Source organism: Phocoena sinus, chromosome 16, assembly GCF_008692025.1.
Source record: "Phocoena sinus isolate mPhoSin1 chromosome 16, mPhoSin1.pri, whole genome shotgun sequence".
Classification (NCBI taxonomy): domain Eukaryota; kingdom Metazoa; phylum Chordata; class Mammalia; order Artiodactyla; family Phocoenidae; genus Phocoena; species Phocoena sinus.
This window is the reverse complement of record NC_045778.1, coordinates 31135580-31159890: the sequence shown is the minus strand read 5'-3', so window position 1 is coordinate 31159890 and position 24311 is coordinate 31135580. Positions and strand designations below refer to the sequence as shown.

Genomic DNA, 24311 nt, shown 5'->3' with positions numbered 1-24311 from the left:
AGTTGATGCTGGGCTTCCTTGGTGGCGCAGTGGTTGAGAGTCCGCCTGCTGATGCAGGGGACACGGGTTCGTGCCCCAGTTCGGGAAGATCCCACATGCCGTGGAGTGGCTGGGCCCGTGAGCCATGGCCACTGAGCCTGCGCGTCTGGAGCCTGTGCTCTGCAACGGGAGAGGCCACAACAGTGAGAGGCCCGCGTACCACAAAAAAACAAAAACAAAAAGTTGATGCTGATTTTTGTTGACAACAACCCTGGGAAAAAGGCTGGTTGCAATGGGTGAACTCTGAGTCATGTCAAATACAGTTTTTCAATTGGGAGTTTCCATGGAACTTCCAGACAAGTCAAATAATGACTGTTTTCTGGGAATTGGGCTTTAGAAGAGTTCCATCTTGATTCTGACTTTTTTATTGGCTAGCAGGTCACTGGTTTTCATCATGGTTTCAACATGAAAGCCCTGTTGGTTTTCAAGGCTACCATAGACATGGGAGTAGGGGAATGGGAATAGAGAAAAGTAAATAGCCACAAAGCTAATGCTGTTCTTGAGATTCAGCTGTTTTTCTTGAATAAATATTCCCTGGATTGTTTCAAGCCTTTGGTTAATTTTAAGAGTTCTGAAAAAGTCGATATTGACAGTTTGCACCATTACTATCATTGCTTTTATGGAGGAGAGGATTTTGGAGATCCTTATTCTACCATTTCTGCTGACATTATTTTACCTTCATTTTTTAATTATTTATTTTTATTCTTCTGCATCCTAGTGAGATAAGGCCAAATGGTACATTTCTTGCTAACATTAAATGAAATCTGTAATCATCTATCATGTAATGATATAAGACACAAGTCTTTGAATTTTGTGTAGTTTTTGAATTTTGTATATAAATATATTTTCTGGATTTTTACCTTTGTTTTTGAAGGAGTTTTCCACTGCTTATAGAACTGTAGGTTGACAGTTTTTTCTCTTCCAGTATTTTAAAGATGATTCCTTGCTGTCTTCTCATTTGCATTGTTTTTGATAAGAAATATCATCCTTAACTGTTCCTATGTAATATGTCTGTTTCCTCTGATTTTAATATCTTATCTTTATCACTGGTTTTGAACAATTGGATTATAGTGTGCCTTGGTGTAGTTTCCTTCATGTTTTATATGCCTTAGGTTTGTTGAGTTCCTTGGCTTATAGGTTTTTATCAAATTTGAAAAAAAATGTAATCATTATTTCTTCAAGTATTTTTTCACTATCTTCTCTCCATTGGGTGAACTGAGCTCTCACTGATGCTTTAATTCCTTTCTTTTTATTTTTTTTCTCTCTGTGTTTCGTTTTCGAAAGTTTCTGTTGCTGTATCTTCAAGTAAACTTAACTTTTTTTTTTTTCTGCTATGTCAAATCTGCTGTTAATCTTGTCTGGTGTATTTAACATTTATATTATTTTTTTAAAATGTCATCCATCCTCTACTTAATATGTTCATTCTTTCCTCTAGCTTCTAAAACATAGAAGACAATTAGAGTGACTGCTTTAATGTCTTTGGTTACTAATTCTGTCATTGTATTATTTCTGAGGCAGAGCTTTTTTCTCATTATAGGTCATTTGTTTTTCTCTACTTTTTTCTATGCCTGGTAATTTTTGATTAGATACGAATTTTATCTTCTTAAATGTTGGGTATTTTTATTCCTATAATAAATATTTTCGAGTTTTGTTCCTAGGTGCAATTAAGTTACTTGGAAATAGTTTGATTTCTTTTCTGATCTTAGTTTTAAGAAGCTTTGTTAGGTGGGACTAAGGGAGCATTCAGTCTAGGGCTAATTTTGCCCTACAATTAAGGCAACCATCTCTGGGTGTATGCTATCCAATGCTGAGTGAATTATGAGAATTTCCACTTTGGCTGTGGGAAGATAAATTATTTTATTGTATTTTTATTTTTTTAATAGATTTATTTTTGGCTGAGTTGGGTCTTTGTTGCTGCCTGCAGGCTTTCTCTAGTAGCGGTGAGCAGGGGCCACTCTTCCTTGCGGTGCGTGGGCTTCTCGTTGAGGTAGCTTCTCTTATTGCGGAGCATGGGTTCTAGGCACGCAGGCTTCAGTAGTTGTGGCACGTGAGCTTCAGTAGTTGTGGCTCGCGGGCTCTAGAGTGCAGGCTCAGTAGTTGTGGCCCACGGGGTTAGTTGCTCTGTGGCATGCGGGATCTTCCCGGACCAGGGCTTGAACCCCTGTCCCCTGCATTGGCAGGCAGATTCTTAACCACTGCGCCACCAGGGAAGCCCTATTTTATTGTATTTTTAAAACCACTTTATTTTTCCAATGGAAATCTATTATTTTTAAAAAATTATTTTATTTATTTAATTTTATAGGAGTAGAGTTGATTTATAATGTGTTAGTTTCAGGTATACAGCAAAATGATTCAGTTTTACATATACATGTATTCATTCTTTTTCAGATTCTTTTCTCATATAGTAAAACCACTTTATTGATGTGTGATTGACAGGAAGGGATATTTTTCCTGGCTCTCTTTGAGCCATGGTAATGCCCTCTAATCACTTCAGGGGGTTCTTTCCTTAGCTTTGTGTCATTTCCTCATACACATGCATTTATCACTCAGCTGAAGACTCGAGGAGGACCCTCTGTAGGTACCTCTGTGCTCTCAGCTCCTTCTCCTTACGTCGGGGAGACCACCAGGCTTCGTATACATTCCGCCTCCCGGCACTGTAGCTGGGCATCACTCTCAAGGAATTACATTGGGGCAATTGTAGGGGACACTTTAATTGTTTCTCATTTCCCAGGGGTTATTGTCCCTTGTTGCCTTATGCTCACTGTCTTGACAAGTATTGTTTCATGTATTTTGTCCTGGTTTTAATTGTTTCACGTGTAAGTCCTATCCCTTTTAGACCATCCTGGCTTAAAGCCAAAGATCAAACCCTATAGACTTTTTCTCATGGAAAACTATTCCTTTGCTATACTCAACTTTCCTAATTTCATGAAGTTTAATGTGATTATTTTCTGAGAAGAACTTCGGGGGTCCTGGAGGTACCTAATGACTTATATCTCTTATCCTGTTTGGAACCAGGCATAAAGGGCCAAATGCGAGTCGAAGTATCAACTTTACAAACGTTAAAACTTCCACAGAGTGCACTTTGGACACTGGGCCCAAAGTGAGTATTTTATTGCTGCTGGCTAGTCTCAGGAAAAGCATTCGGGGAGCTGCAGTTCTCTCTGTGTCAGGTGGAGAGCCCGGTCTGCTCTGCTTCTCAGAGGGGAGATGGAAGCATGGAGGGTCCGTGGTCGGTTCTGCTTGCTGAGACATTCAGGGGCAAGAGCTCAAAGGCTCGGTTGAGCCCAGGACCTTTACCCCAGACCAACTCATCCTTCTCTTGGGAGGAGCAAGAGAGGAGGGTGCAGAAATAGCCCGGCCTCCTCGTCTGCCACAGCATTCTCTTCTGGGAGATTATACTGTATTAGTCTTATTTTGGCTGAAATAACTAAAAAACCCAGACTCAACTGGCTTTATAGATCAAATGACTTAATGTCTCCTACGAGAAGTGCAGAGAATGGGCAGGTCACAAACATGACAGATCAGGGCTCTAGCTGCCCCCTCTTGGCTCCATCTTTCTCTTCTGTTGGTTTCGTCCTCGGGTCGCTCCTTGCATGGCTGCAGTAAATAGATCCAGGTGTTCTATTCAGACACAACAGTATCTTGTGTGAGAAGTGGGGAGAGTCTTCCTGGGTGGTAGTACTTATATTCCTAGAGACTCCTCAGCAGACTTTTCCTGCCTCACTGCTTGTGATTGCACTATATGCCTATCATCTCCAATCTCATTCCCAACAAAGATGGGTAGTCATCACCCAAAGTACTTACACTATCACCTTATTGATTCATTGGTTTAGATTCATTTATTCTCAGTCTGCGTCAGAGAGACGTCACTAGTTACAGGGCTGGGCCAGGATGAGGCAAATGCGGTAAAAGTTTAAGTGCTGACTCTGTAATTATAGGAACCTAAGTGACTGCCTCAAATTTTGCCCTGTAGGCGCTCCGTTTGCCTTGTCCCAGTCCTATCCCTGCTAATTACTGTGGGAAATAAGAATAAGGCATGACGTTTGCCCTTACAGTGCTTTTGTGTGGTTGAAAAGCATAACTTGTGTGCACATATAGTTTGAGGCAGTGTGTATGAAGAACTATTAATTGTCACAAATAGGAGCTAAGGATTTAGAGGAGAGTATGATTTGAGCAAGGTTTATGAAAGGGAGAACCTTGGAAAAAACCTTAAAGGAGAGGTAAGTTTTGAACACGTGAAACCCATGGGGATGTGAAGAAAACTAGCCAAAGAGAGGGCTAGAGGGACAGTTAGGGGCCAGATCATGGAGGCCTGGGCGCCAGCCTCAAAGGTCTGGGCTTGCGACACGGCAGTGATGTGTAGGAAGACTCGTGATGGCTTTTGAGGACTTTTTACAGTTTTCATTAAGGCTGTGGAGGTGAAATTCAGATCATGTGGTTAAGGCGTGAATTTTGGTAAAGAAGGGAAAGATTGTAAAGCTATTCTTTGGAGAAATTTGGTGATGAAGAGGAAGTGGCTTGAGAATTTTGCAAGGTTGAGAAGGAATTCTTTTTGTGGGGAGAAATGAGGTTTTGTTTGTGGTTTTGGCGATAGGAACGTTGGGGAGTTGAGAGAGAGGGGCTAAAACTGTGGTTCAGGAGGGTTAGAGCAGGGTTCCAGAAGAACTGGGTGTGGAACAAAGTCACAGAGGGAGGAAAGCACTTTGGGAATTACTCTTTTCTCTCATCCGGGGTGGGAAATATATATATAGAGAGATTTTGAGGGAAGGGGATGAAATTTGGGACAGTGGTGCATTGCAGAATTTGCAACATATACCTCTGATCCTCTTGGTAAAGAAGGAGAGAAGGGCAGATGTTGGTCAGGTGCTTGAGTGAGAATGAATTTTAAAACATCTGCTGGCGGAATGGATGAATGAAATAATTGTTGGACAGCTCTGTGGGCCCTAAACTTAAATGAATTAAATGACTTAATTCATGTAGAGCTTTTGTAGCAGTGACTAGAATTTAGTAGGCACTCAAGTAGTGAAGTTGTTACTACTACCACGTTATTACATGCTGGGTACTGGGCTAGGTAAGTAGAGACCTCATCAGAGCTCTTAAATCATGTTCTCCAGTAGCCCGTAACAAACTCCGAGGTAGAGCAGTCAGGGGCTAACGGCGATGCCCTAGAGCTGAGGGTTGGTAGACCGTCACAAGACCGTGGGGTCTGGAGTCCAGCAAGAGCAGCACTGGAGTGTGCGGCTTCCAGGCCCACTGTCAGCTGGATGACCGCATGGCGGCTCTAGGGCAAGAGGTGAGTGGCCTTGTTCAAAGCAAATTCCCGGCCAGGAACAGAGCAATAGTGGGAGGGAGGTGGGGGCAGGGGGGCAAGGTAGGAGAGGAGAGAGCAAACAGCACAGCTCGTGGTAGAGTATTTTGCAAAGATTTGGCCCAGCCAAGGAGTCAGTGTTTACCAAGGAGCTTGACTATAAATCAGGAGCAGGACCAATGCCCATTGTCCAGCCTAAACACACACTGTCAGGATCGGGGCAAGATAGAAGTGGGCTTGTGAGTGGGTGGAAAGGGGTCAGGTGTGAAGTTGGTGAAGGAGAGAGAAGGGGGCTAACACTGAGCCCTTCTTAATGCTGAAGGCTCTACTGAGGGTTCATGGAATTGTTGATAGGAGCCTGGATTTGAGTGTATTAGAGAAAGGAAGTTTCAGAAAGTCACTGTTCCGAGCTGTCCAGCTAATGTGCTGGAGCTGGCCTCATTGCCCAGTTCTGTGTGAAATATTTAAACTACTGAATGTATTTGTGTGTGCTAAGAATGTTACAGAAACAGCTGTGTCTGAAACATAGTTGACTTTATTTTCCTAGACACTCTCTCCCCTCCTCACCTCTGCAGTATCACAGGCAGCTTCATTACTGTACAGGTGCCCAGTTTATAAGGTGGGAGCCTTCCTCAACCCTCTTGTGGTTCTCATACTTCTTGTCCAATACAAGGAGCCTGATACTCGCTCCTCTTTTCTCTCATGTTCCGAAGCCACCGGTGATAGGTTTTCTAGCTCATCACCTTAGTGTCACTGTCGTCAGTCCCTCATCAAATTATAAGAGACCCGCTTGTTTAACACATTATTCAGAATCACGTGCCGGGTTCCTCCAGCTTAAAGATGATAAGGGCTTATCCTAATTGCAGTCAATGGCCTCCCCCTCACTCTACCTGACTTACCTCATTTCAACAAGTCTCTCTAGGTTGGCTCCCCTCTGAGAACTTAGCTGGTCTCTGAGCGCACAGACTGGTGTGAGAGGTGCTCAGTGCCACTGCAAAGCTCTCCCCCGCACGGTGAGCAAGGGCACGGGCGAGAAGGTAAATCATGACGGAGGCGGCAAAGGACCAGGTAGTTAGTGCTATGAACTTTTTACATGGACAGAAGTCACTTAGAGCTTCATGGAAGCAAGAGATCAAAACATACAAAACACAGAAAAAACAAAGAAGAAAGGTTCAGAATTGATTGTGGGCAGGTAGGAGGAGAAATGTGAGCAGAGAAATGAAGGCAGGAATGCCTGCCGGCTGCCCGAGGAGCAGCAGATCCGTGCAGGGACGAAGTAGGAGGGAAGTTCAGAAAAGTTGATCTGGATCAGATTATGAAGCATATTAAAGTCCAAGCTAAGAAGTCTAGGCTGAGAGAGAGAACGGAAATGAGAAGTGTACGTCGAAAAACTTTATTAGGGACAGGGCGTGAGAAAGTGGTGTTATTTTGCAAAGAGATGTTTTCAGATGCTTAATTGGTGGTGTTTAGGGTGGTTTTGCCATAGGATGCTGTTGTCTTAGTCTGGGCTTCAGGTGATGAAGGTCGGGACCTGGGTTGTGGTAGTGGAAATTCATCAGTAACATGTATTGTGTACCTACTGTGTGCTAAGAACTGTTCTAGGTTCTCGTGGGGAACATCTGTGCTAGACATGGTTCCTACTCTCAAGTCACTCACAGTTTAGTGGGGGATGTAAAGCAGACAGGTGTAGACATGGCACATTCTGTAAGCCAACTTGGAAGCTGATTGTGTGGATATGAAGGAGGTAGGAAGAGCCTGGGGCCTGGAGTAATGGTGGAGCAATTGAGGGCTTAGAGGGATCATGCAGGAGGTGTAGGTCAGGGGCAGGAAAGGATGTCTGGCAGCTGGGTATGTAGCAGGGTGTAAGAGAGAAGCTCAGAGCTTCTGCTGCTGCTGTCACTGACCCAGAGAATGGGATGGCAGGGACGCCCTTGTTTGGGGGACACTAGAACTAATGTAATGGATACATTTTTCAGGAGACCAGTGGCTGAGCCATATAATTAATGAATATGAGATGATAACCTTATTCTAAAGTGTCATACCCATTAAAAATATTCAAGTACAGACCACTGAAAACAAAAATAGAAACAAAAAGAACAAGTATTAAATTTTTTGTGAAATTTAATTAAACCAAGAAATCAGGTATTAATACACTGAATTGTGTATTAAATTGTAACTATTACTACTACCACTAGGTGTCACAAAGATTCAGTTTTTAAAGGCCCTACACCTCTTGAGGCTGTGGCTTTGAAACATTTCTTTTTGTACAGAAATGCGGTTTTCTAGTATTAACAAGTATAATGAAATGCTACTTTAAATTTTTTAAATTATTATGAAATACCCCAAATATGCACAAGAATACACGGAATAACGCAAGCAGTGTCTTTTACCCCAACCCAGATCTAACAGATATTAACTTTTTATCATATATTTGACAGTTAAAAAAAGACCAAAATCTTACAGTTGATGTTCTTTTTGTCCTCCTCCATCCCATTCCTCTCATTTCTTGCCCACAGGTAACCATTACCTTGAGATCAGTAGATGTACTTCCCAGATACACCCCTGATGTTTTCACACAAATGCTAATTTATTTATTCAAAAATAGCATCAGTATTTTGGGGTGAGATTTTAACAGTGTTAAATGGTATCATCCTATAGGTGTCATTCTGCAGCTCGCTTTTTTTCATTCATGTTATATTTTCAAGATTTATCCCTGCCGGTTCATGAATATCTACTTCGTCTGTTTTAACTGCTGTATAGTGTACTGTCGTACCTGTTCTTCTACAGGCAGCTGTTTAGACTATTTTAAATGCTTTATTTGTATACAGACGTCTTTGTATGTACCTCTTTGTGCAAATGTGTGCCTTTGAGGAAATCTGATTGTCTGCACACTGTCCTTTGACTCTCAGCGACATGCTGTCCTGGTAAACCAAGGTCTGTCTGTCAGACCACCTTCCCAGAGAATGTATCAAGGACCACGTCCCTGGTATTCTGACACAATGTCCTGATGAAACAGGTAAGGACGAAATGTGTGAGAAGCTCGAGCATGCACCAGAACCTTCTGGAGGGCTTTTTATTTATTTTTTATCTTACATATCATCTTTTTTTAAAAAAAATTTTTTTAACAGCTTTATTGAAGTATAATTGCTTTACAATGGTGTGTTAGTTTCTGCTTTACAACAAAACAAATCAGTTATATATATACATATGTTCCCATATCTATTCCCTCTTGCGTCTTCCTCCCTCCCACCCTCCCTATCCCTGGAGGGCTTTTTAGAATGCACCCCCAGTAAGGCAGTAAGTCTGGGCTGGGGCTGGGGCTGGGGCTGGGGCTGGAGAATTCGCGTTTCTAACAGGCTTCCGGGTGGTGCTGCTCCAGCTCAGCGATCACACTTTGGAAAACGCTGCTCTAGGGGAGATGAGGCCCCCCTGTGTGGTGCCGGTGCCCATTCTCGAGCTTCTGGACGAGGGTGAAATTGCTTCCCAAAGCGGTCATGTGAGTTTACTAGACAATCCTACCGGCAGGATATGGGGTTCCTTTTGTGCCATTTCCTTTCCAGTACTTGGTAATGTCACACTTCAACATTTTTGCCCATAACAGGAGTGTAATGTGGTAGCTTCTTTGTTAATTTGCATTTTCCCTGATGTTAATGAGGTTACAGATCTTTTCATGTTTATTGCACAATGGGTTTGCTCTTCTGGGAGTTGCTTGTTCATATTGTTTGCTTATATTTGTTATTGATTTGTTTGTCTTTTTCTTATTGATTTTCTTTGTTGGTTGTATGTGTTGGGAAATCTCTCAGTTGATGGGTTGCCTTTTAACTTGGTTTATTGTTAGGCAGAAATGTTGTTTTATTTTAGTTAACTGTACCTTTTTTTCCATTCATGTCTTGTGCTTTTTTTGGTCTTTTGTTTAACAAATTAATGAAGCATTATTAATTCTGAAAAACTTATAAGATGCCCAGTCTGATTTAAGGATTATCTTTAAAAATGTATTTTAACTTAGATTTTTTCAAATTCATTTCCTTCAGGTATAATCAGTAATCAAACCGACAGTTTAAAAATCAGGCTAGGGGGCTTCCCTGGTGGCGCAGTGGTTGTGAGTCTGCCTGCCGATGCAGGGGACACGGGTTCGTGCCCCGGTCCGGGAAGATCCAACGTGCCGCGGAGCGGCTGGGCCCGTGAGCCAAGGCCACTGAGCCTGCGCGTCCGGAGCCTGTGCTCCACAATGGGAGAGGCCACAACAGTGAGGGGCCGGTGTACCACAAAAAAAAAAAAAAAAAATCAAGCTAGGGACTTCCCTGGAGGTCAAGTGGTTAAGACTCTGTGCTTCCAATGCAGGGACATGGATTTGATCCCTGGTTGGGGAACTGGGATCCCACATGCTGCACGGTGTGGCCAAAAAAAAAAAAAAAAAATCAGGTTAAAGCATGATTTTACCAGTTATACTGAATAACAAAAACAATTCTAGTTCGTAACTTGTCCATTGCTGATATTGCTGAAATGATATTTTAAGTGCTAAAAATGAGCTTCTTGCCATTTAAACTTATTACTTCCACCACTGCTAATACTTTTGGCCGTTTTATTTGATGATTAAACAGTTTCTCCAAGGAGAAAGGGAGAAGAGCTTTTGAATCAGAGGACTCCAAAGTATAAGTTAGTGTAGGAGAAGTTACCAGGTAGGAGAGGTGTGGTGTGTGACTTCCAGGCTCGTGGCGGTTGGCTGATGAGATTTTCCATGTCACAAGAAATGCTTGCCTACTCCAGAATGTCCCCTGTGTGGCTACACTGGCCGGAGCAGCACCAACTAGATATTTATTTGCATCAACATGATTTTGAAATTCAGTTTTCTCTGATGTTACTGGCTCATTCATTCAAAAGGAAGAGAGCACTTACTATGTGCCAGGCAAGGTATGCAAGATGCTTTGCAGTGTGTCTACTCCCTTTGTAAGGCAGGGATTGTCCTTATTTTACAGAGGCAGCAATGGAAGTTCAGAGAGTTTTTAAAGCTTCTGAGACTCTCACAGCTAATCATTGAGAGAGCTGAGATGCAAACCCAGATTTCTCTGACTTTACAACTTTCTTGCTATCACTGTGTTCAGTAACATTCTCTCAGAGCCCACTCTTTGTAGGCATTATTAGCTATTCATACTTCAGTGTGACTACTTTGCTAAATATTAAGCAGGTTATTTTGCGGAACCGTGAAACCTAGCTGAATTGGATATACTGTGGGAATAGATGAGCTGTCGCTGGAGGGTTTGAACTTGGCCATAACACCTTCTTAGAGCCTGAAATACTTGTACCCAAGGGCAGCACGGGGTGACAACCAGACAGGAGGAGGTTCACTTGCTTTGTCCTTTTTCCTAGGGTAAATTCTCAAATTTTAATTTCTTATAAATTAATGGGGGAGAGGGGATTCTGTTAAAGTGTTGATTCTAATTTCCGAGTCTAGGGTGGAGCCCCACATTCTGCATTTCTAACAAGTGGGCAGGTGATGCTGAGGCTGTTCATTAGGGAACCACACTGAATAACAAAGGCCAAAGTTATACTCAGAAGGTGTGTGTGGAGGAGAACGGACTGGAGAAGAAAGAAAATGTGTTTGGTAGGCACATGGGTCACTGGAGGAGTTTGAGGGCCGAGCAGCAGTGCAGCAGTTTTAAGGAAGGTGATGGAGGCTGCTGCCTGGGTGGGGGTGATGGGGGAGGTGGGTGGTGGGCACTGTGCCTGCAGTGCCTTTAGTTCATGCTGTAGGTTCAGAGCCCAGGCTGAGCACAGTGTCACTTGCTCCATTATGGTGTCTGGTGATTCACTAGACATGGTGCTACAGTACAAGTGATCCTTATGGCTCAGAAGCCAGCAAAAGCAGATCACACTGAGCGGTGGAAGTAGAGATGTGTTTGCCTCATTGTCCAAGGACCCTTTGGTGTAATTCTGGAGTATTCAATAGCAAGCTTTCTGCATTTGAGGCTGAGAAAGGCTTTTTTCCTGAGCTCTGGTAGCAGAAAGTATTAGAGTAGCTGGCAGCAGCTAAATAAATAACCACACTTTGTGGGTAATTACTTTTTTATCATCTTGAATTAGGAAAAAAAGGAAGCGCTTTTAACTGGCAGCACAGTGGGAAAAGCAGAGAATATTTGGAGTTGGAAGGACTGAGTTGGAGTATGGTGTCACTTACCAGTTGTGTAACCCAAAATAAATCACCGAATCTCTCTGGGCCTGGGCTTCCTCCTCTGTTAAATGGGGACAGTACCCTGCTGAGTCATCATGAGAGCTGACTGAGCTGACACTTGCAGGGGTGCTTTGTAAACCGCAAGACTTTCTATATGTATTTATTAATATGGAAAATTGGCATCAGAGACATCAGAGACAGAGTAGGAATGGGAGGCCGCTTCCACATAGGTTTGTGGGGTTTTTTTCACATAGGTATTTTTTGTTTTGTTTTTTTTAATCGAAGTATAGTTGATTTAATGTTGTGCCAGTCTCTGCTGTATAGCAGGGTGACTCAGTTACACACATCTTTACATTCTTTTTTATATTCTTTTCCATTATGGTTTATCCTGGGAGATTGGATGTAGTTCCCTGTGCTATACAGTAGGACCTTGTTGTTTATCCATTCTAAATGTAATAGTTTGCATTCACAAAGGTTTTTAAAATATGTTTTCAACCCCCCAAATGAGACAATTTTATAGACGTTTCAAAACATGAAATACTTCTGACCAAATTTTATTTATTTTTGTATTGGAGGGTCAGTTTGGCCTAAATTACCTAAATAATGATTTTAGTTTCTTATTTCATTTAAAATATTTAGACCTCAACAACACTATTCATTTATATAAAAATATTTTCTAGAGTAAACAAGAGAAAGGCAAAATATCAAGAGAAGACTAAAGCCAAGATGACTTCATGACTGTAATTTTCTTTCTCTACAATTTTTGCCTCTAAAATGTTCACCCTCCCTGTTTAGGTGTTTGAGATGGGGATTTGTTTAGTGAAGAAACTGTATTCTGGGAAAAAGGTGACGACTTCTGTCTCTGCCATACCCTTTGGCTGTATTGTGTAACCGTAGGTCAACGATTTAACTCCATTAAGTAAATTGTGGACTGAGGTCATATAGTTCACTGTCAATCCATACACTTCCCAGATTTCCCACCAGTGTTGATGAGTTTATGGTGAGTTGACTTAGAGGGAAGGACGTGATATTTTAAATTTCTATAAGTGTAATAAGGTCAGTTGGGATAACCTTCAATTTTAATTTATTTTTTAAATTTTTTATCAGTGTAGTTGCTTTACAATGTTGTGTTAGCTTCTGCTGTACAGCAAAGTGAATCAGCTGTATGTATACATATATCCCCTCTTTTCTGGATTTCCTTCCCATTTAGGTCACCACAGAGCACTGAGCAGAATTCCTTGTGCTATACAGTAGGTTCTCATTAGTTATCTATTTTCTACATAGTATCAATAGTGTATATACTATAACCTTCAGTTTTTAAAATAAAACTGATTTATAATGACTGGCTACGGCCATGATGATTCTATTTCAAAATGGAAGTTATGTGCATATGTATAGTCTTTAGGGGTAAGCTGACAGATGTCTAGATACATCCTAGCTATCTTCTGAGTTTAGAGTTGAGAGGTGATGGCTAATTCCTTGAAACCATGTATAGTATATTTAACATTCATATTGATTGCTGTGAATTGACTCATAGACTTGACTCAGTGTTTTTCTACTTTAAAAATACGAAGTCATTCTACAGCAAAGCTATTTTTAGCCCAGCAGAGGACTCCATAGAAGCACTCTGAATTAGTGATTCCCTGACAACATTGGGCTTGTGTAGGCCACCCCTTCCTTCCCTCCACCAAGTTTACGCTGAGTTGGGAGATCAGCTGGCCAATCATAGGCTGCTCTTCCATCCCACCCAACTTTCTGCTTTTTCCTCCCAAATTACTGGCTAATTTAAACACACCCATGTCGCCTCCATTTTTACTTCAGTTGGATATTTACCTTGGCGAGTGTGTTTGCTTACATAAAAAGTAGTGTTTACTTCGTGATAACAAGAACCTTCAGAATATTGCTTTTTTTTAAAATATAGAATCACATATTTGTAGAAATCCTTACAGAAATGGCTTGTTCAGGGTGTGGGGTTATTTTCAAATTTTATATCTGGAGGCTCATTTAATACATCCTGACCTGTTGAGTAAGACCTGGGGAATGATGTAAAGGCAAATACACCAGCATTTGCAGGGTAGGAGACTGACACAGGTCCCTGAGAGCACCCAGTCCTCCCCAGAGCGCAGCGCTCACTCACCTCCTGGCAGGGTCTGACTCATCCTGGGAGCACACAGTGTTTGTGTTTATTGTCATTATTACTCTACTCTGGCATCCCGTGAATTCACCCAGGCCAGACACGTGGAAGTCATCCCTGAATCCTCCCACCTTTTTGCTTCCTACATCCAGTGAGGTATCAAATCCCACTTCTGCTTTCCGCCTATGCCATGTAATCTCTCTGCCTCCAGGGCAGCCCTCTCTAGTCTGGTCACCATAGAGCAATAGCAGCAGCTGGCAAAATGGTTTCTGTAAGAGTCTGCATCTGATCATATGCCCCATCCATGCACGTCTTTTGCTTGAAACCCTTCACCAGTTTCCCTTTGTCATCAAGAAAATAATTCAGTGAGTAACGTGAATGAACATAAGAGTGAAGGAGCCGAGGCAAATATTTAGTTTAAAAAAATTTTTAGAACACTTTTTTTAAAAAGTAAATTTGTTTATCTTATTTTTAGCTGTGTTGGGTCTTCTTTGCTGCACATGGGCTTTCTCTAGTTGTGGCGAGCGGGGGCTACTCTGTTGCCATGCACAGGCTTCTCATTGCGGTGGCTTCTCGTGTTGTGGAGCACGGGGTCTAGGCGCATGGGGTTCAGTAGTTGTGGCTCACGGGCTCTAGAGTGCAGGCTCAGTAGTTGTGGCACACAGGCTTAGTTGCTCTGTGGCATGTGGGATCTTCCCGGACCAGGGATTGAACCCGTGTCCCCTGCATTGGCAGGCGGATTCTAAACCACTGCGCCACCAGGAAAGTCCCTAGAACACTTCTGGATTTACGGAATTACTGCCAAGTTAGTACAGAGTTTCTGTGTATTCTGAACCCAGTTTTCCCTATTATTAGCATCTTACAGTGTTATTGGATCTCCTTCTGAGCTCTTCCCTCGGTGATCTTTCCAGTTTTTTCCCCACTCTGGCCCTCCTCTTTTTGGTCTTTTGTCCAGAAAGCTGGGTTTCAGTTACCCCATTCTGCTGTACACTTTGTATGGCCAAGCCTGTATCTGAAGCCAAGTGGCAGAAGATACACACAGAATAAACAACAGGGATTGGTTCCACTTTCTTGGGATCACAGCTTCTCCATTCAGAGAGGAAGTTTCCCCTCCCTTAGAATTTTAGGTGCCCACGGGCCTCCACTGCCAATTTTGTCACCATGGAATTGTCGGGGGGCTGGGGCTCAAGAGAATGGAAAAAAGAAAAAGAAACCCAAAGGATTTCCCTCCACTCTTGCAAACTTAGGGAATCCCCTTTCCTGCTCTTGATCAAGTCAATAAAAGGGCCTCTCCCAGAGCTTTCTCTGTGTGGGCCCTGGCACCCACTTCTGAGTTTTGCACTGCCTTGGGTCCAGGATACAGGAGTGGGGGGAAAAAAGGGAACCTCACTGCCTTTTTGGTCTCTTCCCCTATTTGCCTACTACTGTTTGCTTTTCAGAATCCTCAAACAGCTACTCCGTGCATTCTGTCCAGATGTTGTAGCTGCACTCAGTGGGAGAGACAGGGTGGAGTGTGCTTATCGTGCTTATTCCATCTTGTTTGGAACTAGAACTTGACAGGTTTAATTAACTCTCAATTTTTTTTTTTTTTTTTTTGCGGTACGCAGGCCTCTCACTGTTGTGGCCTCTCCCGTTGCGGAGTACAGGCTCTGGACGCGCAGGCTCAGCGGCCATGGCTCACAGGCCCAGCCGCTCTGTGGCATGTGGGATCTTCCCGGACCGGGGCACGAACCCCCGTCCCCTGCATCGGCAGGCGGACTCTCAACCGCTGCACCACCAGGGAAGCCCCAACTCTCAAATTTTTATCTAAGTAACACATACAGGGGACTATACCTATATAGATATATGGATGTATTTCCTTCAAGAGAAAATATACCAATGTATGAACTATGCTCATCAACCTATGAGTGGAAGGATGTACTATATTATTTTTCTTTTCTGTATTTTCTAAAAATTTCCCACAGTTACCATAAATTACACCAGAATAAAACTCAACTTTTTTTTTAAAAGAAGCCTAATACAATTGAACCTTGTAAGTAGAACCTCACAGCACCATTTAATATGAAACGTTTTGCTTTTATTTCAGTATGAGAAACCAGCCTAAGAAAACCCAGAGGTTTGGGGATGTTGTATTGCTTTCTAGTTTTGGAAACATTTTGCTTATGCCAGTATCAGATACTGTTTTGATTGCTGTAGCTTTGTAGTAAGTTTTGAAATTTGGGAAATGTGAGTCCTCCGACCTCATTTTTCTTTTTCAAGATTGTCTTGGCTATTTGAGATCCTTTTCAATTCCATATTAATTTTAAGATAAGCTTTTACATTTATGCAAAAGAGGCCTCTGGGATTTTGATAGAGATTGCATTGAATCTGTAGATTGCTTTGGGTAGCATTGCCATCGTAACAGTTTGTTTTCCAACCCATGAATATGAGATGTCTTTCCATTTACTTAGAATTTTTAAAATTTATTTCAGCAATTTTTAGTTTTCCAGTGTAAAAATCTTGAACCTCTTTAAATTTTTCTAATTACTTTATTCTTTCTGATGCTATTATAAATGGAATTGTTTTCTTTTTTTTAAATTAATTTATTTTTGGCTGTCTTGGGTCTTCGTTACGGTGCATGGGCTTCTCATTGGGGCTTCTCTTTTTTTAACATCTTTATTGGAGTATAATTGCTTTACAATGGTGTATTAGTTTCTGCTGTATAAAAAAGTGAATCAGCTATACGTATACATATATCCCCATACCCCCTCCCTCTTGCGTCTCCCCCCCACCCTCCCTATCCCACCTCTCTGTGGGGTGGCTTCTCTTGTTGCGGAACACGGGCTCTAGGCTCATGGACTTCGTAGTTGTGGCACACAGGCTTCAGAAGTTGTGGCTTGTGGGCTCTAGAGCACAGGCTCAGTAGTCATGGTGCACAGGCTTAGTTGCTCCACGGCATGTGGGATCTTCCCAGACCATGGCTCGAACCCATGTCCCCTACATTGGCAGGCAGATTCTCAACCACTGCACTACCAGGGAAGCCCTGAAATTGTTTTCTTAATTTCCTTTTCATATTGTTCATTGATCATGTATAGAAATACAACTGATTTTTGTGTGTTGATCATGTACCCCAAAGCTTTGCTGAATTAGTTTATAAGCTCTAATAGTTTACTTTTGTGTGGATTCCTTAGGATTTTCTATATGCAAGATTATGTTATCTGCAAATAGAGATAGTTTTAGTTCTTTCTCTCCAATTTCAGTGCCTTTTATTTCTTTTTCTTGCCCATTTGCTCTGGCTGGAACTTCCAGTACAGTGTTGAATAGAAGTGGTGAAATGGGCATCCTTCTCTTGTTCCTGATCTTGGTGGGGGGGGGGGGAGCTTTCAGTTATTCGCCTTTGAATATAACGTGAGCTGTAGTTTTTCCATAAATGCCATTTATCATGTTGAGGAAGTTCCTTCTAGTCCAAGTTTGTTTAGTGTTTTTTTATCATGTAAGACAGTTGGTTTTTCCAGATGCTTTTCTTGTATCAAATGAGATGATCATGTGTTTTTTTCCCCCTTCATTCTATCACTGTAGGGTATTACACTGATTTTCATATTTTAGTCACCCTTGCATTCCTGGGATAAATCATCTTTGTTCGTGATGTGTAATTCTCTTAATATGTTGCTGGAACTTGTTTGCTATTATTTTGTTGAGGACTCTTTCATCTGTATTCATAAGGAAATACAGTATTGGTCTATAGTTCTTTTCTGATGTCTTTGTCTGGCTTTGGTTTCAGTGTAATGCTGGCCAAATAGAATGAGTTAGGAAGTGTTGCCTCCTTTTATTTTTTGGAAGAGTTTGAGAAGGATTGGTATTAATTATTCTTTAATTAAGGATTTGGGGGACTTTACCAGTGAAATCATCTGGATCTGGGCTTTTCATTATTGGAAGGTTTTTTTCTTGTTGTTGTTTTTAATTGGAAGGTTTTTGATTGGTGATCCAATCTCTTGACTTGCTATAGTTCTTTTCAGATTTTCTATTTATTTTTGAGTCAGTTTTTGTAGTTTGTATGTTTCTAGAAATTTGTTCATTTCTTCTAGGTTATCTAATTGGCTTACAATTGTTCATGTATACTCTTATAGTCCCTTTTATTTTAAGGTCTGTACTAATGTCACCAACTTTATTTCTGCTTTTAATAATTTCAGTCTTCTCTTTGATGTCTTTTGGTCTATTGAGCTCAATGTTTATCAATTTTGTTGGTTTTTCAAAGAAGTAACTTTTCGTTTTGTTGATTCTATTTTTTCCTAGTCTCTATTTCATTTATCTCTGTTCTAATTTCTATTATGTTATCCCTCTGCTAGCTTTGGGTTTAACATGTTCTTCCTAGGTTTTTAAGGTGTAAAATTAAGTTATTGGTTTGGAATCTTTTAAAAAATATATAAGCATTTACAGCTATAAATTTCACTCTGAGCACTGCTTTTGCTACATAACATAAATTTGGTAATGTTTATTTTCCTTCATGTCAATGTATTTTCTAATTTCATTTATAATTTCTTTTTGACTCAAGACTGTGCAGGTTAATTTTCATGTTTTTGTGAATTTTCTAGTTTTCCTCTTGTTACTGATGTCTATCTTCATTCCATTGTGGTCAAAGAAGATACTTTGTATGATTTCAGTCTTTTCAAATTTATTGAGAGTTTTGTCACCTAATATATGGTCTATTCTGGAGAATGTTCCATGTGTAGTTGAGAAGAATCTATATTATGTTTTCGGGGGGACTTTTCTATATGCATCAGTTAGGTCTAGTTGGTCTGTAGTGTTGTTCAAGTCCTCTGTTTCCTTATTGATCTTCTGTATAATTATTCTGTCCATTATTGAAAATGGGATATTGAAATCTCCAACTATTTCTACCTTCAATTCTGTCAGTTTTTGTTCTATGTATTTTGGTGCTCTGTTGTTAGGTGTATATATGTTTATATTGGTTATATCTTCTCAATGGCTTTATCCTTTTATCAATATATAAAGTAATTATTTTGTAACAATTTTTAACTTAAATTCTATTTTCTCTGATATTAGGTTAGCCATCCTAGCTCTCTTCTGGTTATTATTTGTGTAGAATATCTTTTTCCATCCTGTCACTTTCAATCTATTTGTGTATTTGGATCTAAAGTGAGTCTCTTATAACAGTATATAGTTGGATCATGTTTTGTTTTTAATACATTCTGCCTTTTAATTGGAGAGTTTAATTCATTTATATTTAAAATAATTGTGGATGAAAAAGGACTTCAGCCATTTTGCTGTTTCTTTTTCTGTATATACTTTAGGGTTTTTTTTTTCCTTAGTGCTTACCTTACTGGATTTTTTCCTTAGTGGATTACAGTTAACATCTTAAATTCATAGCAATCAAGTTTGAATTAATACCAACACAGTTTCAGTAGTATACAGAGACACTGCTCAGTCGGTCTCCTCTGTCATGTTTATTGGCCCTAATTGCAACTTTATACATACTGTGTCCATTAACAAAGGTTTATAATTGTTTTATACATTTGTCTTTTAAATACAAAAAGAGTTATGAAAGAAAACTCCAATAATACTACATTTTATGTTTACCTATGTACCTGTGTATGTACCATTGTTATTTCTCTTCGTGTGGCTTGGAGTTACTGTCTGCTGTCCTTTAATTTCAGCTCCAGAGCCTCCCTTTAGCGTTCCATATAGGACATGTCTACTGTGACAAACTCCCTCAGTTTTTATTTATCTGAATGTCTTAATTTCCCCTTCATTTTTGAAGTATAATTTTGTTGGATGTAGAATTCTTGGTTGACAGGTTTTCTTTTTTTCCTTTCAATACTTTAAATATGTTATCTCATTGCCTTCTGGCTTCCACAGTTTCTGAAGAGAAATTGTCTGTTAATACTACAGAAGAGGGGCTTCCCTGGTGGTGCAGTGGTTGAGAGTCCGCCTGCCGATACAGGGGACACGGGTTCGTGCCCTGGTCCGGGAAGATCCCACATGCCGTGGAGCGGCTGGGCCCGTGAGCCATGGCCGCTGAGCCTGCGCATCTGGAGCCTGTGCTCCGCAATGGGAGAGGCCACAACAGTGAGAGGCCCGCATACTGCAAAAAAAAAAAAATACTATAGAAGATTCCTTGTATGTCATGGGATGCCTCTCTTGCTGCTTTCAAGAATCTCTCTCTGTCTGTCCTTCAGAAGTTTGACTATAATGTGTGTCAGTGTGGATCTCTTTGATTTTATCCTGCTTAGATTTTGTTGAGAATCTTGAATCTGTAAATTTGTGTCTTTCACCAAATTTGGGAAGTTTTTAAGCATTGTTTCTTCAAGTATTCTTTCTGCCCCTTTCTCTCTTTCCTATCCCTGTGAGATTCCCATATACACATGTTGTTAAACTTGACGGTATCCTACGTGCTTCTCTGACTCTGTTCATTTTTCTTTATTCTTTCCTATTTCTGCTTCTCTAACTGAACAATCTCAGTTGGCCTATCTTCATATTCACTGACTCTTTTGTCTGCCTGAATCTGCTGTTGAACCCCTTTAATGAATTCTTGATTTCTATTATTATACTTTTCAGCTTCAAAATTCCTAGTTGGTTCATTTTTATCACTTTATTGATATTCTGTTTGGTGAGACACCATGCTGGCTTCCTTTAATTTTTTTGTCTGTGGTTCCTTTATACCTTTGAGAATATATGACAGTTGATTTTAAATCTTTGTCTAGTAAGTGCAATGCATGGGCTTCCTCAGGGACAGTTTCTATTAGTTTCTTTTTTTTTTTCCTCCTTGCATATGGGCTGTACTTTTTTGTTTCTTTGCATGCCTGGTAATTTTTTGTTGAAAAATGGACATTTTGAATCTTATAATATGGCAACTCTGGAATAAGATTCTCTTCTCCCTGGCATGTGCTGTTGCCATTTGTTGTGGGTCACTGTTGTTTAATACTTTTCTGAACTATTTTATATTCTTTTGTTGTGTGTGGCCAATGAAGTCTGTGTTCCATTAGCTTAGTGGTTAGCTAGTGTTTTGACAAAGTTTCCTTATATACCTGGATCCTAGAAAAGAAGAAAATACTCTCCCAGTCTTTGCAGAGTGCCTCCATGTTAGGGAATTCTTCAGTGCTTAGCTAGGCCATCTACAACTCTGCCTTACCCTTGACTTCCTGTTTTTGGGACCCTGAAGTTCAGCCACAGGTGAGAACTTAGGGTCTTCTCAGGCCTGTTCTGAGGATCTGTCTGGCTGTGGTCGTGTTCTTGGCCTTCTTGATTCCCTGGTGTACGTGGTAGCTTTAAAAATCTCTTATTCCCCATATATCTCTTTCCCCAGTCTCTTCCTTTCCAGGCTTTTGGTCTATTCTTGCTTGTCCTAAGTGTCACCCTTTGCCTCAGTCTGCTGTGGCCAACACCTTTGCCTTGAAATGCCTTCTGCAAATGCCATCTGGGAAGCTGCCTTTTCCTGTCAGATGGAACCTCCCATTTTCTTGCCTCTCTGCAGGGCTACTTACTGCTCTGAATCCCAGCTCCTGACCTCCCTGGCTTCCCATCCCTCTACCTCCCTGCCCAGTTATCCCCACCCCTCAGTTGGAGTCAGAGCAGTGTACAAACTCTAATTAATGCTGTGGCTTCTTGGCTGTGAAGTCTCCCCACCTGCCCCCCCAGAGCCTCCCTTTCTCTCTGCTGCCTTTTAAAATCCTGTAATTCTTTTGGGGTCTAGCTCAGGTTCTGCTTATTCCACGAAGTCTTTCCACATTTCTTTCTTCCTTTTCAGAACAGCTGTTATATATGGGGTGCTTATTTGGACTTTTTATTGGATGAAGCTCACATAATGCTGAAATTACCTAAAACTTTTTAAATGTACAGTCTGAGTCAGTTTTTTTTTAATTGAAGTATAGCTTATTTACAATTTTATTAGTTTTAGCTGTACAACATAGTGATTCAATATTTTTATAGATTATGCTCCATTTAAAATTACTATAGGGCTTCCCTGGTGGCGCAGTGGTTGGGAGTCCGCCTGCCGATGCAGGGGACGCGGGTTCGTGCCCCGGTCCAGGAAGATCCCACATGCCGCGGAGCGGTTGGGCCCGTGAACCATGGCTGATGAGCCTGCGCTTCCGGAGCCTGTGCTCCGCAACAGGAGAGGCCACAACAGTGAGAGGCCCGCATACCACAAAAAAAAAAAAAAAAATGACTATAAAATATTGGCTATATCCCCTGTGTTATACATTACATCCTTGTATCTTATTTATTTTATACCTAGTAGTTTGTACCTCTTAATCTCCTTCTTCTATCTTGTCCCTCCCCACTTCTCCCCACTGGTAGTGACTTGTTTGTTCTCTGTATCTATGAGTCTGTTTCTGTTTTGTTATATTCATTTGTTTTATGTTTTAGATTACACATATATGTGAAAACATACAGTATTTGTCTTTCTCTGTGTGACTTACTTCACTAAGCATAATACCCTCCAGATCCATCCATGTTGTTGAAAGTGGCAGTTTCATTCTTCTTTATGGCTGAATAATATTCCATTGTGCATGTGTATGTGTGTATAGTATATATACACACACACACCCCACATCTTTTTTTCTTTTTTTAAATTAATTCATTTATTTATTTATGGCTGCTTTGGGTCTTTGTTGCTGCACGCAGGCTTTCTCTAGTTGTGGAGATCGGGGGCTACTCTTCATTGCGGCGTGCAGGCTTCTCCTTGTGGTGGCTTCTCTTGTTGTGGAGCACAGGCTCTAGGCATGTGGGCTTCAGTAGTTGTGGCTCGTGGGCTCAACAGCTGTGGCTTGCGGGCTCTAGAGCACAGGCTCAGTAGTTGTAGCGCACGGCCTTAGTTGCTCCGGGATCTTCCTAGACCAGCACTCGAACCTGTGTCCCCTGCATTGGCAGGCAGATTCTTAACCACTGCGCCACCAGGGAAGTCCCCACATCTTTTCTGTTCATCTGTTGATGGACACATAGGTTGCTTCCACATCTTGGCTATTGTAAATAATGCTGCTATAAACATTAAGGTGCATATATCTTTTTGCATTAGTGTTTTTGTTTTCTTTGGATATATACCCAGGAGTAGAATTGCTGGATCATATGGTAGCTCTGTTTTCTTTCTTTTTTTCTTCCTTTCTTTCTTTTTTTTGAGGAACCTCCATACTGTTTTCCCTAGTGGCTGTACCAATTTACATTCCCACCAACAGTGTAGGAGGGCTCCCTTTTCTCCACACCCTCTCCAGCATTTCTTATTTGTAGACTTTTTAACGATGACCTTTCTGACTGGTGTGAGGTGGTACCTCATTGTAGTTTTGATTTGCACTTTTCTAATAATCAGAAATGTTAATCATCTTTTCAAGTGCCTGTTGGACATCTGTATGTCTTCTTTGGAAAAATGTCTATTCAGGTCTTCTGCCCATTTTAAAATCAGGTTGTTTGTTTTTTGGATATTGAGTTATAAGAGCTCTTTATATATTTTGGATATTAACCCCTTATCAAGCATGTCATTTGCAAATATCTTCTCCCATTCAGTAGCTTGTCCTTTCGTTTTGTTGATGGCTTCCTTTGATGTGCAAAAACTTTTGAACTTAATTAGGTTCCATTTGTTTATTTTTGCTTTTGCTTCCCTTGCCTGAGGAGACAGACCCAAAAATATATTGTTAAGACTTACATCAGAGAGGGTACTGCCTATGTTTTCTTCTAGGATTTTTATGGTTTTCAGTCTTACGTTTAGGTCTTTAGTTAATTTTGCGTTTATTTTTGTATATGATGTGAGAAAATGTTCTGATTTCATTCTTTTACATGTAGCTGTGTTATGCAATCCCTATCAAAATACCTATGATGTTTTTCACACAACTAGAACAAATAATCCTAAAATTTGTATGGAACCACAAAAGACCCCAAATAACAAAGGCAATCTTGAGAAAAAAGAACAAAACTAGAGGTGTCATGCTCCCTGACTTCGGACTATACTACAAATCTATAGTAATCAAAACAGTATGGTTATGGCACAAAAATAGACACATAGATCAGTGGAACAGAATAGAGAGCTCAGAAATAAACCCACACACATATGGTCAATTAATCTATGACAGAGGAGGCAAAAATACACAATGTGGAAAAGACAGCCTCTTCAATAAGTGGTGTTGAGTCAGTTTTACCTTTTTTCATGAATAAGTTATTTGTGTTCCAGGATGACATATGTGAGAAAAGTTTGTGTTTAATGAGGGCAAAAGAAGCAAATATTCCATGTGGTTATTATGCCATTTAAGTTAGGGGAGTTTCTCACCAAAGTTTAGAAATGTTTGCACTTAAACAGCATTTAAGAGGTGGATGCACACTCCACTTCTGCATCAGAGTTTTAGGTCATCAAACTGACCTTTCTTCTGCCTATGGCATAGCCATCATACATGGCAGTGCAGGGGCAGGCAAAGGGCACCATTGGCCAGCTGCTTTCCACTAGTTCTGCTGCCTCATGGTGTATTGTGGGATAAGGTGCCCTTAAGCTTATTCCTGAAACTGGTCAGTGTGGCTTACATATACTGTTCATCGGAAACATGGTTTTCCACTTGGTATTTTACATTTAGAGATTCCTCAGGGGTAAATCTAACTGAAAGTGATATTTTCAAAGGCAGGTTTCTTCAGAGATTAGTTAGCAGAGGTTTAGAGTTGAAGGTTGCTACATGGAAGTGAGATCAACT

General features: G+C 40.8%; 1 protein-coding gene across 5 annotated transcripts in view; it reads left to right on the top strand.

The window, feature by feature from the left end:
• LOC116741413 (S-adenosylmethionine synthase) overlaps window positions 1–24311 on the top strand; it is an 80660-nt gene that overhangs the window by 36246 nt on the left and 20103 nt on the right. The window contains exons 7-8 of one of the 5 annotated variants that reach the window (XM_032607870.1): window positions 8257–8363; window positions 8727–9427. The exons of 3 other annotated variants lie outside the window; for them this stretch is intronic. In XM_032607870.1, the coding sequence (XP_032463761.1) occupies window positions 8257–8355 (99 nt within the window). In that variant the 3' untranslated portion in view covers window positions 8356–8363; window positions 8727–9427. Of the gene's footprint in view, window positions 1–8256; window positions 8364–8726; window positions 9428–24311 lie in introns of those variants that run through there. One more of the 5 variants, XM_032607869.1, reaches the window with a different exon arrangement.